The sequence below is a fragment of the Carlito syrichta genome, unplaced genomic scaffold (assembly GCF_000164805.1).
Source record: "Carlito syrichta isolate Samal-C Ts95f unplaced genomic scaffold, Tarsius_syrichta-2.0.1 Scaffold72152, whole genome shotgun sequence".
NCBI lineage: Eukaryota > Metazoa > Chordata > Mammalia > Primates > Tarsiidae > Carlito > Carlito syrichta.
In genome coordinates, this window is record NW_007016248.1 from 26,231 (window position 1) to 44,134 (window position 17,904).

A 17,904-nucleotide genomic window follows, 5' to 3' on the forward strand; every position below is an offset into this window, starting at 1 on the left:
CTGCTGGGCTCTGGCTATCCTTCCATCTCAGCCTTCCGAGTAGCCGGAATTACAGGCATGCGCTGCCACGCCCGGCTAATTTTTTTTTATTTATTGTAGAGATGAGGTCTCGCTGCCCAGGCGGGTCTCGAACCCACAGGCTCAGGCAATCCACTCACCTCAGCCTCCCAAAGGCGCAGGATTACAGGCTGAGCCACCGAGCCCAGCAGGATTTCTAATATGTTGAACAGGAGGGGTGAGAGTGGGTATCCTTGTCTTGCTCCAGTTTTCAGGGGAAATGGTTCCATTTTCACTCCCCTGGAAACAAATGAAAACAAAGAAACATTTTACCAATACTTCTGGGATGCCATGAAAGCTGTCCTAAGAGGGTAATTCATATCTCTGCGAACACACATGAAGAAAATGGAAAGATCACAAGTTAATAGCCTAACAAATCCCCTAAGGAAGCTGGAAGAGCAAGACCACTGAAACCCTATGCAGAAGAATCCAGATCACCAAAATAAAATCCCAAATTTGGGACATAAAAGAGAGAAATATAATTCAAAAAAATCAATGAAATCAAAAGCTGGTTTTTTGAAAGGATAAACAAGATTGATGGACCCCTAACTAGGCTGACCAAGAAAAAGAGAGCAAAAGCCCAAATAAACACAATCAGAAGTGCAAAAGATAAAGTCACAACTGACCCCAAAGAAATACAAAAGATTATCAGAGATTACTATGTATACCTGTATGGAAACAAACTTGAAAACCTAAGTGAAATGGAGGACTTTCTGACATCACACAACCTCCCCAGGTTGAAAAAAGAAGAAATCGAGACCCTAAATAGACCAATAACAAACAACCCAGGAAATTCACTCTGTCATAAGAAAACTACCTACAAAAAAAAAAGCCCCAAACTAGATGGCTTTCCATTTATATGGAGGAGCTGATACCAATCCTATTGAAAGTATTCCAGGAAATCGAGAAAGATGGAACTCTCCCCAAATCATTTTATGAAGCTGACATCACATTGATACCCAAACCGGAATAAGATCTGACAAAGAAAGAACTAAAGGCCAGTGTCCTTGATGAACATAGATGCTAAAATTCTCAACAAGATTTTAGCAAACCAGATCCAACAGCACATCTCAAAAATCATCCACCATGACCAAATAGACTTCATCCCCGAGAGGCAGGGCTGGTTCAACATCCATAAGACCATAAATGTAATTAAATGCATAACAGATGTAAAGACAAAAACCACATGATTATATCATTAGGTGCTGACAAAGCTTTTGATAAAATCCAGTACCCCTTCTTGATTAAAAATCTTCGAACATCTAGACATAGATGGAACATACCTCAAAATAGTAAGAGCCATGTATGAGAAACCCACAGCCAACATGCTGTTGTTTTTGAATTTGGATCTCACTGTGTCACCGACTGGCACATGCCATGATTATAGCTAACTGCAGCCCAAACTCTTGGTCTCAAGTGATCCTCCAACCTCAGCCTCCTCAGTAGCTAGTACTACAGGGCACATGCCTCCACTTCCAGCTTTTTTTTTTTTTTAGAAAACAGTTTTTTGTAGAGACAAAGTCTCTATGTTGCCCAGGTCGGTTTCAAACTCTGAGCCTAAGCAGTCCTCCCGCCTCGGCCTCCCAAAGTGCTGGGATTACAGGCATGAGTCACTGTACCTGGCCTTCATTTCATATTTTGTATTTTTGAGGGCTCCATTGTCAATGGAAAGAGTTACTGTTAAAAGTCTGCACTTTCCATTTGAAACAAAGGTTTTTGGCATCTAGATTGAGTATCTTTTAAAAAATATTTCAGAACATCCAATGCAATACTATAAGAAATGACTGACGGTGCTGGGAAACTATGGGGGGGAGGGGGATGGGATTAACAGTAGCAAATATCTGTCGGGGGATGGGAAAACACCTCTTATCAACAGGGTGCCTGAATGAAACGTAATTGTACAACTAACCCTTAACTGTACCCCACAAAACCATAATAAAAAATACTGATTAATGAAAAAAAAAATATTTCAGACTGTCTTTCATATCATTAGCTATTTATTATCTTTTTAATCTTCTGACCCTGCTGACTTGAATGATATTTTTATCTTTTGAATTGTTTATCTATTTCCTAATTTTGTTATATGCAATGATTAGTGTTGGAGTAAAGTACTTAGAAACTTGTATCTTAGATAACCTTTAGGAATGAAAAAGTTGTAATCACTTTTTAAAGATCATTTTTAGGAGAAGAGATTTTTAGATGACTTATAAGTATTTTAAAGTTGTCAAATGGATAAATTATATTTGAGTTACTAATTATTTTACTGTATTCTTTGGAGCTGGACTTGGGTACTGCAAAGTAAAATAAAGGTACTTTATAGGCTCAATAAGAGATAACAACTAATATTTATAAATCAAAAAGCCTTTAACTGGAGCCTTGTGCACGTATTATTCTAAGTAATTTTTCAACTATAAAAATTAGCTCTTCAGTTTTTTTTAAATTTTCTTTTAGAAACCAGTTTTTTTTTTTTTTAGAAACCATCGCATAACTACTTCTATAATGTTAAGCCAGTTTATTTGTACAGAGAATGTATGTCACTTTAATACTTGTAAGCACATTGTCCCCTTGACATTCACAGATTTAACAATCTTATTTTACTTCATTTAAAAATATTTCTCTCATTGCAATGCTAATGTGCAGGAGTAAGTCACTAATTGGTGAATTCATTGTCCAATGTCCACTTTTCAATAATGCTTATTGTTTTCTCTGTTTGCCATCATGTCATGATCAATGTAAATCTTGTTAAATCAACATTAGGGACTTACAAGGGGGGGACCAAAAAAAACCCCGGCATTTACTTATAAAACATATGGGAGTTTTTTTGAGTTGGAGTCTCACTCTGTCGCCCAGACTGGAGTGCAGTGGCCGCTCCCGGCCACTGCAGCCTCGACCTGCTGGGCTCCGGCGATCCTTCCGCCTCAGCCTTCCAAGTAGCTGGAACTACAGGCATGCGCTACCACGCCTGGCTAATTTTTTGATTTATTGTAGAGATGAGGTCTCGCCTGCCCAGGCGGGTCTTGAACCCACGGGCTCAGGCAATCCACTCACCTCAGCCTCCCAAAGGTGAAAACATTTTGTATTTATTCGTACATGTATAAACTTCAGTCACTTTCAAAGCACTATCCAGTTGATGCAATACACCTATCGAGACACTTTCTCCTGCTCAAAACAGTTTTTGAACTTGTCAATATTGATACCTTTTAGTGCTTCTGTTTTTTGTTTCCTCTCTTCCACATTGACAAAACATTTCCCTTTGAGGACTTTTTTCATCTGGGAAAACAAAAGTCTCTTGGGGCGAGATCAGGTGAATTGGGAGAGTTGGGCCCAAGGGTCATGCCGTTGTTGTCCAAAAACTGGTGCACACTCAGTGTGGTATGGGCAGGTGTACTGGTAAATCACCCATCATGAAATGGGCAAATGCATTGAAAGAATCTCAAAAAAAGAGAAATTACTGAAACTGAATGTAACCTCGCAACTGTGCCTGCTGATACACTGATGCTGATGAGTTCCTAGGAAGAACACTTACCTAATGGGGGAAGTGGCTTGCCCTCCAAAAGATAATTCCATTTTTTGGGAAGTTCTCCTGTAGTATTTTATTGCATTTATATTTTTGTTTGATTAGGCTGTAGAAAGTAATATTGCTAGTAGGTGTGAGAAAACCTAAGAAAATAATGATCCTTACCCCAGAAATAGAAATTTTAGGTGACGTGTTGAATGTCTGCTTCTATGGAATGAATCAGTCCACCAAACATTTTACTTAAAAACAAGAGAAACCCTTTTCTCAATTGAGTTAGTAAATGTTTCAGGTAGTTTGTATATTGCTCATAAGATTAGAAAGGTTCCCCCCCCCCCCCGCTTTTTAAAGAGATGAGGTTTTGCTGGGTTGCTCAGTGTGGCCTCAAACTTCTGGCTCAAGTAAGTAATCCTCCTGCCCTAGCCTCCCAAAGTGCTGGTATTACAGGTGTGAGCCATTGTACTTAGCCCATAAAATTAGAAAGTCTTAAAGTTGGAAATATTGTGATGTGCATAGGAAACATGGTTCTCTAGAGGAATATGCTTCAGAAAAATATAAGTAACTTAGCTTTGAATTTAAAATGGAGTGAAGCAAACGTGGCAAAGGGAAAAAAGCCTACCAGTTCTGTAATTTGTCATAATTTTATAATTTTCTCTTTTTATTCTATTTTCTTCCATGGAGGTTGGGATATAGGGTGTTTGCTAATGGGTGGAGTGTTAGAAAAAGAGATTCTGAGGAAGTTAGAATCAGACTTGAAGTCTCATAATTCTGTTAAGGAATTTGGACTTTATTTCTTTTCATTTATTTGGCATTATTTTTAAGGAAAAGGGAGACAGTTGCCATAACTAAAGCAAGAGAGAAGAACTCCTTGTGTGGGGATGGAATGGGTTGGGTATGAACAGAAAATAGGAATCAGATTGGAGAGGCAATCTGAGAAAATAGGAATCAGATTTGAGATCTAGATTGACTTGATTGGGGATTAACATGATGTGGAGGGATAAGAGAAAGGGAATAACTGTGAAGTTGACAACTTGGGAGACTCAGAAATAGTATCTGACCTTTTTGACCAAAATTGAGAGTCTAAAAGAAGCAACATGTTTGAAAGGTAAAGACTTTTGGAGGCAAAGGCTGTTCCAGGTTATAATCACAGATGAGAAGATTGATAATAACGGCCAAGTTAACAGCAACAGTGTGGGAGAAGTATGGCCACAAAGGAGGCAACCAGAGTAGCAAAGTGTGGTGAGACCATTTGTAGCAGGAGCTGACTCTCAGGAGGGTCCCTGAATCTTTAAGAGCAGTTAATCTGTTTACTGAGTCAGGGAAGAGGGATAGTGTATTTTAGAGAGTTTTCCACATGATTAAATTTAAAGGTTTCAAGGTTTGGAGAATTAATTTTCACTTATTTGGAAGGAATTCTGTAATCCAGAACCTGTAATCCCTTCCAAATAAATGAAGCATTGTACCAGCTACATGTCAACATGTGGCAAGGCCTGTTTACTGATTCTTGCTGTAGACTCTGAGTGATTTTAAAAGAGATTAAATTGTGTTTAGGACATTGTTTAAGGAAGCAATAAAAACTTACATTTTACATTTATTAAGAAAGATTTCATTAAAAATTTAAGCTTTAACTCCTAAAGTAATAATACCTCTCTTTTTCCATTCAGAACATGTACCTATCTACTGATATTTTCCCAATATGTTAATCAAGATTATAGTTTCTTAGAATGTGATTTTGTTTTTTCTAAAGGCGAGTCAGAAGCGAATGTATGATGCATTTTGAATCTGTGAGTCTCTAAGGAGAATATACTAGCTGCTGTTAAGAAAGTGCTCACTATATGACACTTGTATTCCTTATTATTATTATTTTTTTAAAATTGAGTCAGGTTGTTACTTTGTCGCCCTGACCGGAGTGCAATGGCATGATCACTGCTCACCACAACTTTGACCTCCTGGGCTCAGGCAATTCCTCTGCCTCAGTCTCTTGAGCAGCTGGGACTGCAGGTGCACGCCACTATGCCCAGCTAATTTTTGGATTTTTTGTAGAGATGAGGTCTCTATGTTACCCAGGCTGATCTCAAACTCCTGGAATCAGTCATTTCTCCTGCCTTAGCCTTCCGAGTAGCTGGGACTACAAGCACATGCTACCTGGCTAATTTTTGGAATTTTTGTAGAGACAAGATTTCACTATGTTGCCCAGGCTGGTCTTGAACTCCTGGGCTCAAGTGATCCTTCTGCTTCAACCTCCCAAAGTGCTGGGATTACAGGCATGCACCACCATGCCTAGCTTTGTACTCTTGAATTATAGACTTCATGGCAAATTTGAAATTGCTGGTATATCAATTTCAAATTTTGTTGTTGTAATGAAACTGCAATAATGTGTAGTAAGGAAAATACTAGGTAATTTCTGTTGGAAAGTGATATCCTTAGTGATGGCAGGGCAGCACATTTCAGTAGAAGTCCCTAGGAAGAAAGGTTACTGGAAGAGGCTAGGTGTTTAGTTTTTCTGATTTTTGTGGCATGAGCACTTTAAATGTCAAACACAGAGATAAGATAGGTGCTCTCATAAAGTTTTTATAGTTAAAAACCTCATAATTTCTTTGTGGCTAGATATTTAGTGGTGGAAATACTTTTGAAATACCTGGCTTCTTGGGTGTCTTACAACTTAGACCCAGACTCTGAATTGCTATGTACTTTTAATACATGTACTTTTTGTATGTGTGTTCTTTCTGGTTCTTAGATCTGAGTCATTGCTTTTAAAGACTGAAGCTGAAGAATAGAGGAACTTCCTCACACAGGTCTCTTGGTGGTCCCCCCACAACTTTGAGGATTTAGTTTTTAAATGAAGTTGGGGGTGAAAGGTAGGCAAAGGGTTAGAGAAAGATACTGTCCTTAAATTGCCCCTGCATTGCAGGGCAGCAGTGTTTTACTCTCACATAAAAGCTTCTCTGATAGGAATGTGTGGAATCCTAACTTTGTAAATAATTCAGCTTAGTGTTTGTTTACTGAAAATGCCTAAATAGATTAGAGTTTAGAGAAAAGTGAGACTACAAGTTTGTACGAGCAGGATTGTACATATTACTGTTGATGGGAACAGTTTAAAACCAGGTTTTCATTTCTATTAAAATTTGCTGTTAAGTTTTAATGTAGGGTAGTTTCTGATCTGACCAGTTATAATCAAATCAAAATGTAGGTTGTATAACTGCAAAATCCTGTTGCAACCATTAGTGCCTGCTGTTTAAAAAGATCTAAGTTACTAAAAATAGTAAGAATCACAACAGAAAGTGTCTCTCACCCAGATTAGCTCCAGGAACTAGGGCTGGCTAATGAGCTACATTAGCAAGACTAGGAAGAGTAAGGAGGGAAGCATCTTGCATTCTGACTTTTCCTAGGACTCATGTCCCTTTCATTTGATGTGGAATGGAGACTGACACATCTTAAATCTAATCTCTCAAAACTATTATATAAAATAAAATGTTACCATAGAAATTTCAGAATTATGGAACTCATGAAATTAACTTAGAACATTTTTTTAATAAGTTCTGTTCATTTATCAAGGAATTAAAGTTTACTAGAAATAAAATGCATCTTGTATTTAATCATTATGTACCTAATATAAATTTGAGAATTCTTTCTTATCCCACTTCTTTTATGAACATTTTCTAACAGGAGGAAAATTTCAAAGAATAGTTGTGTGAACACTTGTATTTCTATCACTTGGATTCAAAAATTGTTAACATTTATTCATGTTTGTTCTATAGTGCTATCTGCCTTTCTCTCAAAACAGTTTTCCTTTGCTTGGGTTGAGTATTTGAAGGTACCGCCCAGATATGTGTCAAAGTTATTCTCTCTCCCATTTTTTAAACAGTTTTATTGAGCATTAATTTACATAACATGCAACTAAAAGGATTTTTTTTATAACTTTGAGAACCAAATCCAGTTAAGGTTCACACTCTGCATTTTATTGTGTCTTGCTCTCTTTTATTTTAGACCATACTTCTGCTTTTTTACTTTTAAAAACTAACTTTTTTTTTTTTTTTTTTGAGTTGGAGTCTCACTCTGTCACCCAGACTAGAGGTCAGTTGTGTGGGATTGGCCTGTTCTTTTGGTATCATGTTGATAGCTTGCTGGGTGTAGTTGTCTAAACATGGAAGCTTAACATTGAGATTGCACATGTTCATATGTAAACACAGAAATCAGAGTCAGGATAGATCTTTGATAGTCAGCAATTTTTATATGGCTATGCACTTCTTAGAATTTAATTGAAAGCTTTGAATTGTTAATTTAACAGGAGAGATGTTATAATTGTTGGTTCTGAGTAGATCTTTGTCCATTTGTTAACAGCTCTTTTATTTGAGGTGAGGAGATTGACAAAGAAAACTTGGATTAAATCAAGGAAAATGACCATTTATCCAGTTAAATAACTTAACCTAGTAGAAATACCATTTCAGTTTTAGGAGTGTAGGTTTGATATTGTAGAAATAAGGGATAGAGAGTGTAGCATATTCTATGAAGAGAGTTTACCTTCCTACTTTATTGGTCTCCTGTCAGTGTGGCATGAGAAATATTGGAACTGTTTTATTGTTGGTTTTTAAATAGCACAGATGTTTTTCATTTGTCTCTTTATGTTGGTTAAATTATAGTACAAAGTGTACTGATATTTGATTTACTGAATCAGTTCTGAAATCTTTGCTCACATTCATATCCTGTTCAGTCTTCAGGTTATATTTAAGCACAAGCTTTGCTCGATACTTTGACATAAGGAAGATGGGGGTGAGCCAGTAGGACATTTTTTCAGTTTGTAATAGAGTCTAGTTGTTTTTTTGTTGTTTTTTTTTTTTGATGGAATGAATGTTTCAGGCCTATATGCTTTTTAAATAAAGTGAAGCTTCAGCAGAGTCAGGTAAGGAATCTTGTAGCCCAGCTTTTCATATCTTTTTTATTCAAAATTGCTTTTTTAAGTGGTTAATGATCCCACAAAGGTAACACTGTATTCTCACCAAAAGTATGCTTAGAATTTTACGGAAATTATTTCTGTGAACATAATAAATAAATATGCATAGACTGTTTGCTCCCTGATGACAGGTACTTTGTTTTGTTCATGACTATATTTTTCAACCCTGAGAACCATGCTAAATGCACAGTTAATTCTCAATAAATGTTTGTGAAATGAATGTAAAATCTTATAGCTGAGTGTGTGCATCTGTTGTATTAGTTAATACCACAAGGTGGTACTGTTGTACCATGCAATGAAAGCCTGAAATTCTCAGGCTCTTATATGGTACTACATAAATCCTATGACTAAATGAAACGAATTGACTACCTATTATGTTTATTGCCTGCTTCACTTATTTATAATTTTAACTTGTGATTAGTTTTTGATTACATGATTGGTGTGGGTCGGGCAATGAGATCGTAACCTAAATAAAGAACATTTGGTTCAAATTTTTATAAAATATTAAATGTGATAGCATCTATAAAAACCTAGCACAGTACCAAGATTAGTTTCCCTTTCTCTCTTTTAATTTACTTTGAGCCAAAAGCCTTTGTTAAATTGCTATTTGTGTTTGAATAATTTGCCAACAATTTTCTAATGAATTTTCACTGACTTAAATAACGCTATAAGACTGTTTTGTTTGTCAAAAGATTTTTAAAAATTAATACAAACTTAGATTTTACTGTATTTTTATCCCCCACAAACTTTTCAAAATTTTGCTTTTATGTTTCTTCTGTGGGGTTGCTAAAACAATTTGAGAATGTATAGTTTTTTATTGTATATTTGTATGTGTATGATCATGGTCAATTTATAATTTATCTTGGTTTTGGCCCTATTGTAAAACTCAGCATTAAAGTTTGTTTTGTAGCTTGGACCTTTTTTATTTCCTTATGATTAAATTGACTTTGGAATATTTTGAATCTGTAATTTTCCTCAGACTGAAGTGAAATCAGAAGAGGGCCCGGATTGGAAAATCCTACGTGATGATTTCATGATGGGAGCATCTATGAAAGACTGGGACAAGGAAAGTGATGGACCAGATGACAGCAGACCAGAATCTGCAAGTGACTCTGATGCATAAAGCATTGTAGAAAATACAATTTGCAATCACTTTATTTTTTTCTAGAAAAATAATTCATCCTCTGATAGTTGGGGAGTTATAAGAATACCACTTGTAAGAAAGCAAAAAGACTTTTACCAGCTTTGGTATTCCCCCTTTTCACATACACTTTATTGAAATTATATTTTTCAACTCTTGGTTAATTTTAAGCATCGTTCCTTAAAACATTTGTAAGAAGAAATATTTGTGCTTTACCAGCAAGGTGTGCATTTTGCCAGGATCATGTTGGTTATGTCTATTGGTGTGTTTTTCAGGATCACCAGTGTTTCTAGAAATGTAGTATCAATTCATAATTAAAATAAACTCTTTGAAGTTCATGTTTCTCTTCCAATTTATAGGCCTAGGTGTCTATAGTTTTGAGAACAATTGATACATTTTTGTTTGTTTGGGGATGCTAGTGAGAAAACCTGTGTAGTAAAATTTAAAGTTATACTATTTCTGATTTTGGGTGGTCATTTTAACTTTCGATGATCTGGCAAATATGAACCAAAGGATTTCTACTTTTATATGGTTTCCTTTTACTACATAATACAAATAATGACTTAGATTTATTTTAAGTGTTAGGCTGTTTTTGCAAGAAAGATTTAGTCGGGTGGAAATTCTCATGATTCACTTAGGCAATAAGACACAATTTCTTGGGAAGCATATTTGATATGTTCTTGCTCTCTCTTCTTTTTTTTCCTCTCAAATTTGAGTTGGCTTAAATTCTCTTTTATGAACTGCCCAGCCAGTGAAATGATGGAGTTCGACAAGTAATCTGCAGCAGAATATTACATCTGATTTGAGACTTGTTTCCATATTGTTGCCTTAAAGTTTACTAAATTGGGTGACTTGTAGTATCTAGTTGTTAGAAAGGGGAGGGAAAGACTGTTTAATATCAATCCAAAATTTCTGTGAAACGTGGCCCAAGATCTAAAGTTTTTAAGGAAACTATTTAATAAATGTGATCTACTCTTTTCTGAAAGGAATCTATCTCTTTCACCATCTTTCCATAATAAAAACAGTTTGCCTCCTACCACCCAATTGCACATACTTGCATCTGTTGTATATTGAGGGATAATCCTTCCGCCCTGAACTGTGCTAGAGCAAAAATGTTTATATTTTTACACCTATTTGAGTGTTACTGTATTATATGACTAAAGTTAAATTAGTCCGTGGCCTGGTATTTATCATAAAGGAAGGTGTACACTTAAGATATCAAGTGGTTAAAATAGTAAATATTGCAACACATTTTTGTATTCTAACTTTTGAACTTTAGTGTCTTTTAATATAAATAAATGTGAACAAATATTCCTCAGCAGTAATGAGTGCTAAATATCTTGATGTAACTTAACACAGATTAATATTTCAGTATAACCTACAAACATGGAGATACCTTTGAAAAAAAATATATGCAGCATCTAAAAACTTTTTTGTCCCCCAAACTAAAGAGTATACTTTATTTTTTGTTATTAACTTGTTTCTGGGTTATACTAAAGTTTTATGAAAATTTTTCTGAATATTACATTTAGATGATAGAAATGGATAATTTCTTGTTTACCAAAAAGTTGTTTTGAAATTTTGCTTGTATTTTATAGTTCCTTGTTTAATTTCACAGAATTGAACAAGATTTACAAGTTGACAGTAAGGAAGAAAATATTTGCAAATTTTCATTGTTCAGAAATTATTTAATTCCAAAGTAAAGTTGAGTCATCCCTATAAGGAAAAGAAGTATCACTTATATAAGAAGACTATAAAGTATATATAAATTACATGAAATAATTTTTATCATATGGATGAAATGTCTTATGTATATTAGTATTTCTGCATCTTGAGTATACAATAAGTAAAACACCATAGTGTATAAATATGAACCTAAGGGTGAGCGTATTTTAGAAACTGTATTTTTAGATGAATGTTTGAAATAGTCTAGTTCTGTCACCTTTACCCTAAATGTTTTACCTACACACTTAAATTCTTCTGACACCAATCAGATTAATAATCTGTATTTATTTAATTTTTCTATGTTGTATTTGAATTTTTTTTAAGGGGAAGAAAGATAGAACTGTAATCTCCTCTACCTATTTGTTTAAACATAACAATATTAAGATTTTGTTTTTGGTAACTAATCACAAGAATATAGTTTTCTTTGCTTAAAAAAAAACTATAGAAAAGAGGAACCAACAATTTAAACATATTTCTTATTCCAAATATCTAGAATGCTCTAGATACTTGGATGACTGGGGTGAGTGTTGTCAGTATTTAGCATAGTTTAGGTTAAGTTGTTAATTGTTTTTAAGCATCAAAATTTGAAAGTCAAAGATAATACCTGACTGAATAATATAGGATTGAAAATAACTTAGAATCATCTTCGTAATTTAGCACTTTAGCATGGAGTTGGAGCACTGAATTTATTTCAAGTTACCTAGAATTCTGCACTGCTCAAATATTATTCAATTGATTGTAAATTATACCATGTAAATCCTTTAGATAGAATAGTTTAGAGGCTTACTGTCAGTACTTAGAGCCTAAAGTGACTCAGTAGGTAGTACTGGAAGGTTTATTTGAGGGCAGAGTGCAAGTCTTTAAAAATATTTTTTGTCTTTAAAAGAGATGGGTGAGAAAGGGATGTATAAATTCTGAGAATGAGAAACCTCTTAGGGCTTTTTAATAAATATATTTTGCACATATGGATATACTTACTATTCATTGACTACCAACTAAACTAATCCTGTTACCTGTGAAATTGTGTTATTAAAGAAACTGTAATGTTTAAGAGAATGCCTGTTAAGGTGTCTTCAAGGAACATAAACATTTCTATTAAAAAGATAGTAGGAGGTCAAATAAATAAGCTAATACTTTTGCCTCCTTTGGATAACTCTTTTTCTTCCTTATATGTATTTATTTTTAATTTTATTAATATATGTGGTCATAAATGAAATGGAAAGAAAATTTTACTTCAGAATCTTTTAATAACTACAGCATGCCATTATTGTCCTTAGTAAATTGATGTTGTACAGCATGAGTTTTATATACAGCCGACCAGTGAACAACATTGGTGTTGGATGCATTGACCCGTGCAGTTCTACCTGTGTGCAGTTCAACCCCGTGTTGTTCAAGGGTTAACTATTTATAACATTTGTAATTTCTTAAGGAAATAAACATGAGTAGTTGTAAAATAGAAACTTGTGCTTATTTTTATTAATTTTTTTGAATTGAGGTCTTTGTCACCCAGGCTGGAGTATAGTGGCATGGATCATGGCTCACTGCAGCCTCAACTTCTTGAACTTAAGTGATTCTCCCACCTCAGCCTCCTGAGTAACTGGGACTACAGGTGTGTGCCACCTCACCTGGCTAATTTTATGATTTTTTGTTTGTTTTTTTGGTAGAGATGAAGTTTTGCTATGTTGCCCAGGCTGGTCTCAAACTCCTAGGCTCAAGGGATCTTCCTGCCTTGGCCTCCCGAAGTGCTGGAATTACAAACTTGAGCCACTGAGTCTGGCTGAAATTGTGCATTTTTAACTTAGATGTAAAGTAACTTTACCATCATTTCTTGACTTAAATATCTTAGTAGAGTTAGAGAGTTAAACACATGACATTGAACACCCATTCCAGGAAGTATGCTAGAATTATTTAAGTGATTTGTTTATAGTAGAAGATGATATTATTTTAAACCTATAAAGACCAAAAAATTGACTTTTTTTAAAGTGAAATCCCTGCAGTAAGTTCTCACTGTAGGAGTTGAGTAGTGTGGCAGTTTAGTTGAACAGTGATAAATCTACCAGGACTTTAAAAATTCTTTGTTAACAGATAGCATTTTAGAAACAAAACTATAATGGAATCTAGGTTGTACACTAATGGGAATCCTAGAATAATGAACCATGTGCAGAGCTATGACTATTAGTTTGTCAACACTTCACTGATATGTTAACTTTGTTTTTATTTGGGAATGTTTTTTCCAGTGGAGATTCATCCTGCTCTTCCTCACGTTCATCTATTAGGATTGGTGTGATTGGTATTTGTCTCCACTCTGCATGTCAGTGATAGGTATAGAGGCTGTTAAGTCCTGCAGGTATTATGAGTATGAAGACTATTTGAGGTGAGTATGAGACTATTGGCAGTAAGAACAAATTTTGGAAACAGGAGAGAAAACTATTCCATGCCTACAAAAAGCTCTCTCATTCCTTCCCCAAGAAAACAGGAGTCTGACTTTTGGCCAGTTGGGTGGGTGAATCTTATTGACGATTGTAGCAGAGGTAGGCCTAGTAAATTTTTTTTACTGGGTGAGCTTTTCTGAAACTTGATTAAATGTATTAATCAAAGAGACCTACAAACAGATTTAGAAGTAGAATCTTGTTTGAGGTGGGTGGTAAGACATTTAGAATTGTGATTAATGTTTTAACAAAGTGCTGAGTAATGAATCTAGTCAGAATTGTATATATGGAAGACACATTCTAACAATTCTTAAATAATTGTAGAATCTCTAAAGAGTGTTTTCCAGCTTAGAGAACCACATTAATATTTTTCATCTAACCTACTGAGGATAATTTCAGAAAGTAGGATGTAGGGCATTTTCTCTTGGTGTTTGTAAACTTTTTTAGTTTTATTTTGTTTTGTTAAAAATACTCAGTCCAATATTGCTCACCTCTTTCTCCCTTTTTGCCTTAATTCTCAGGGTATACATACGTAACTTTCTATTAAATGCTCTTTGGTTTTCAACTCATTAAGGTAAACAAGGATATATGTTAGAGGAATGGGCATAATCCTTTATAATACAATTATAGAGACTAAAGCCTCTAAATCATTGCTGGTGATGGGACTTTCTGTGATGTTGGAAATAATTTATGTCTGTGCTATGGTAGCCACTAGTGCAAGTGGCTATTGAGTGGATCAAATGTGGCTAGTGATATGGAGGAACTACATTTTTAACTTAATTTTAATTACTTTACATTTTAAAAGCTACTTGTGGCCAGTGGGGCTATCTGAAGTATGAAGAGAATAGACTTAAAAGAATGAAGACTAAATGCAGGACATGTATTTGGTCTAAGAAAACAACAGTGAATTTTAGAATTGTAAATCTATCTTGAGCTTTTCCCATAAATGTTTATGGATGTAATTTAGGCATATACAAATATTGGTACCATTTTATTGATTGAATTATTGTTTATTTTCCCCCCACCATTTATATTTTGAAAAATATGTATTAAATTCCTTTATAATCAGATTTTAAACAGGGTAACTATTGTCCTTAAATGTTGTTAACTCACTATTAACAACAAATGGCATTTGGTTTTTTAGTATTATTTATCATCTGTAGCTTTTATGATTAATACACCAAACTTTAAATCTTATTGTTCTTCCCTGAAAGAATTGGTTTTTTGATGTATCAAAAGGAATATTTAGAATTGCCAGAGTAACAGGTACATGTTAAGTAGTGAATTCCATGGTTTGAACTTGTTTCTAGGAACCTACTTAGTTAGGAAGTTTCCTGAGTAAGTGTCTTTGTTTGTAGGATCCTAGATTTGTCTAACAATTGCATTCTGTTCTAGCACATACTCGACATACTGCCAGAGCAAATGTAGGTTGCAGATTTGGGCAAAGAAAGAAAGAAAGAAAATAAAGAGCACAATGAGCATTATTAGCATAACCAGTTTAAAATAATGAGGTGTTAACCACATTTGTATAAATAACAGTTTCTCTAACCCCTGAATCATTATCCTGCATTTTTAATGCAATCAGTTCATAAACATCAAAGTGAAAACACCAAATTTGTATGGGGTCAAGACCAACTGGGACCTGAATGGAGAGACAGCTGAGAGCTGTGTCCATATGCGTGGGTGGCCTCGCAGCTGTTGATTCACCCTCAGGCTACTAGACAGTTGCTTCTTTGCACTTACAGAACCAGACTTCAGTCTTAGGTAAAAATGTATCCCTCCCATGGAAAGGACATAAACAATGGATTGACATCAGCTCTGAAAACATCAGTGTGGCAGCCAGGCACAGCAGTTGCCCTGAAACGCAGAGTAGTACCAAGCATAACACCAGGGTGGTTTCTACACAATAATATTTGTCTTTGTACAATAACACTGGGTTCTCTTAAGTGTATTATAAATATAAAAGCTCATTGTCCAAAATGTTCAATGTGGTGATATCTTTCTTCACAAATGGTAGGAACACTAGGAATCACTACATTACCTGAGACGTTACTGTCACATCTTGGTCCTCACAAGGACTCCCAAATACACTCTTTAATAATCAGTAAAATTATGTTTACATTTTAAGAAATATCAATATTCATTGTTAGATGGGAGACAGCATAATTTTGGATTATGAACTGAGTTCAAGGTTCAGTTTCAAGTAGCTATGTGTCCTAACTTTTCTACTTTTCTCCAACCTTTTAAAATGATGGCCATGAAGATTGGTGAAAACACAGTGTCAATGAATGATATATTAACTAAACAAGGAAGATTAAAAACATTATGGATAGTATAAGTAAATTTTTTAAATGCCAAAAATGAATGAAGTGAATATAGGAATATAACAGTACTTTTTTTTTAAGAATGTAATTTTTGATATTTTAAAAAGACAGGTCTCACGTTGAGTAAAATGATCCTGACGTTTAAGAAGATACTAAAACATCTTTTTTTTGCTTATTCTGTTCTAAAACTCAACCTCTAAATACTGTTAAATAGAACACTATTAGGGTTGATTATTGCCCATATTTGATGACTGGATGAAGAGTCCTGTTTGCTAGAATCTTTCTTTATTTTTAAAAGTTTACTGATTACCCTGCAATGAATAGTGAACGTAAGAAGTTTGACTCATCTCCTCATGTGTCACCTGTTTCCCTGTGCCTCTTGATTAATAAAAATTTATTTTAAAATAACTTGTTTTCTTGGTTTTATTTTTAAAATATTGTTGCCATTTTTTTCAACCATCCCATCCCATTTTGCATAGTTCCATCACTTGTAAAGGTTGGAACAGAACAAGTGATAAAAATAGCAAACCTTTATGTATTGTATGACAGATACTATTTAAGCATTTTTTAATGCCCCCATACAGTCTTTCTAATAACCGTATTAGGTAAGTGGTGTTATTGCCCCATTATACAGATGGGGAAATAAGCAGTGGTTTAAATAACCGAAAGTCACACAACTATCTATGGTAGTCAAATCCAGGCTCAAGTCACAGAGCTGCTTTGCATAACAGTGATGCCTTGCATTTTAGATTATGTTAATGTCGTATGGCAAATGAGATCATAGAAATTGAATTCTGCTCTGGAAGAAAAAAGTGGGCATTCATCTGTTGGTCTCGTTTACTATGATACAAAACTATGGCCAGTGGAAGATAAAAGTGGATGCCATGTATCAAAAGATGAAAAATTTCTTCACAATGGCAATTTAGAATTAACATATCACCCCAGGGTTCATTGTAGTTGCTGCTGTCAGTTTACCATGCAATGTGCTATTAGAGGATCCATTATATGTCTTGCCTGAGCATGTCTGATAATTAAGACTTACAGTTTTTTTTTTAGTCAAGGTCTCACTCTGTCACCAGACTGGAGTGCACTGGTTCTATCACAGTTCAAATTCCTGGGCTCAAGCAATCCTCTAGCCTCAGCCTCGCAAGTGGCTGGGACTATAGGCACAAGCCACCATGCCTGGCTATTTTTTTATTTTTATTTTTTATACAGATTCAGTCTCATTTTGTTGCCCAGGCCAGTCTCGAACTCCTGGGCTCAAGCAATCCTCCTGCCTTGGCCTCCCAAAGTATTGGCATCATGGGTGTGAGTCACTGCGCCCAGCCGGAATTTTATATTTTAATTATCTTGATGCTGCAGAAATGTAAGTTGTGTCTATTAGAAATAGATTGATTGCTATTGCCCTTTGTATTACTAAGATACAATATACTGGCTATATGCTGCTGTTTGTTAATGATGTTATATAACTAAAGGGTATAAGTGGCTGGACATTTTTGCTGTGAAGAATTTAGATATTTAAGTTATGCTTTTAAATAAGGACTAGATTTTAGCTTAGCATGTATTGTCTAGGAGATAGGTAACTAAAATTAAGGATGTCTCATTGCTATTGATCTAGCATATTTAAAAATGCATGTTTACAATATTTATGTGAAACTAATTTTTATTTGATGTGCAGTAGCAACAAATTAATGGAAAATTACAAATCAGTGATTTGCAAATCAATGAGTTACAATATGAAGTTGTAAGACATACCACTGCTT

General features: G+C 34.8%; 1 protein-coding gene across 1 annotated transcript in view; it reads left to right on the top strand.

The window, feature by feature from the left end:
• LOC103254876 (RRP15-like protein) overlaps positions 1-12,844 on the top strand; it is a 31,171-nt gene extending 18,327 nt beyond the window's left edge. Inside the window, exon 5 of the mRNA XM_008052865.1 lies at positions 9,502-12,844. Within this exon, the coding sequence (XP_008051056.1) occupies positions 9,502-9,645 (144 nt within the window). The 3' untranslated portion in view covers positions 9,646-12,844. The remainder of the gene's footprint in view (positions 1-9,501) is intronic.
• The last annotated feature ends 5,060 nt before the right edge of the window (positions 12,845-17,904 follow it).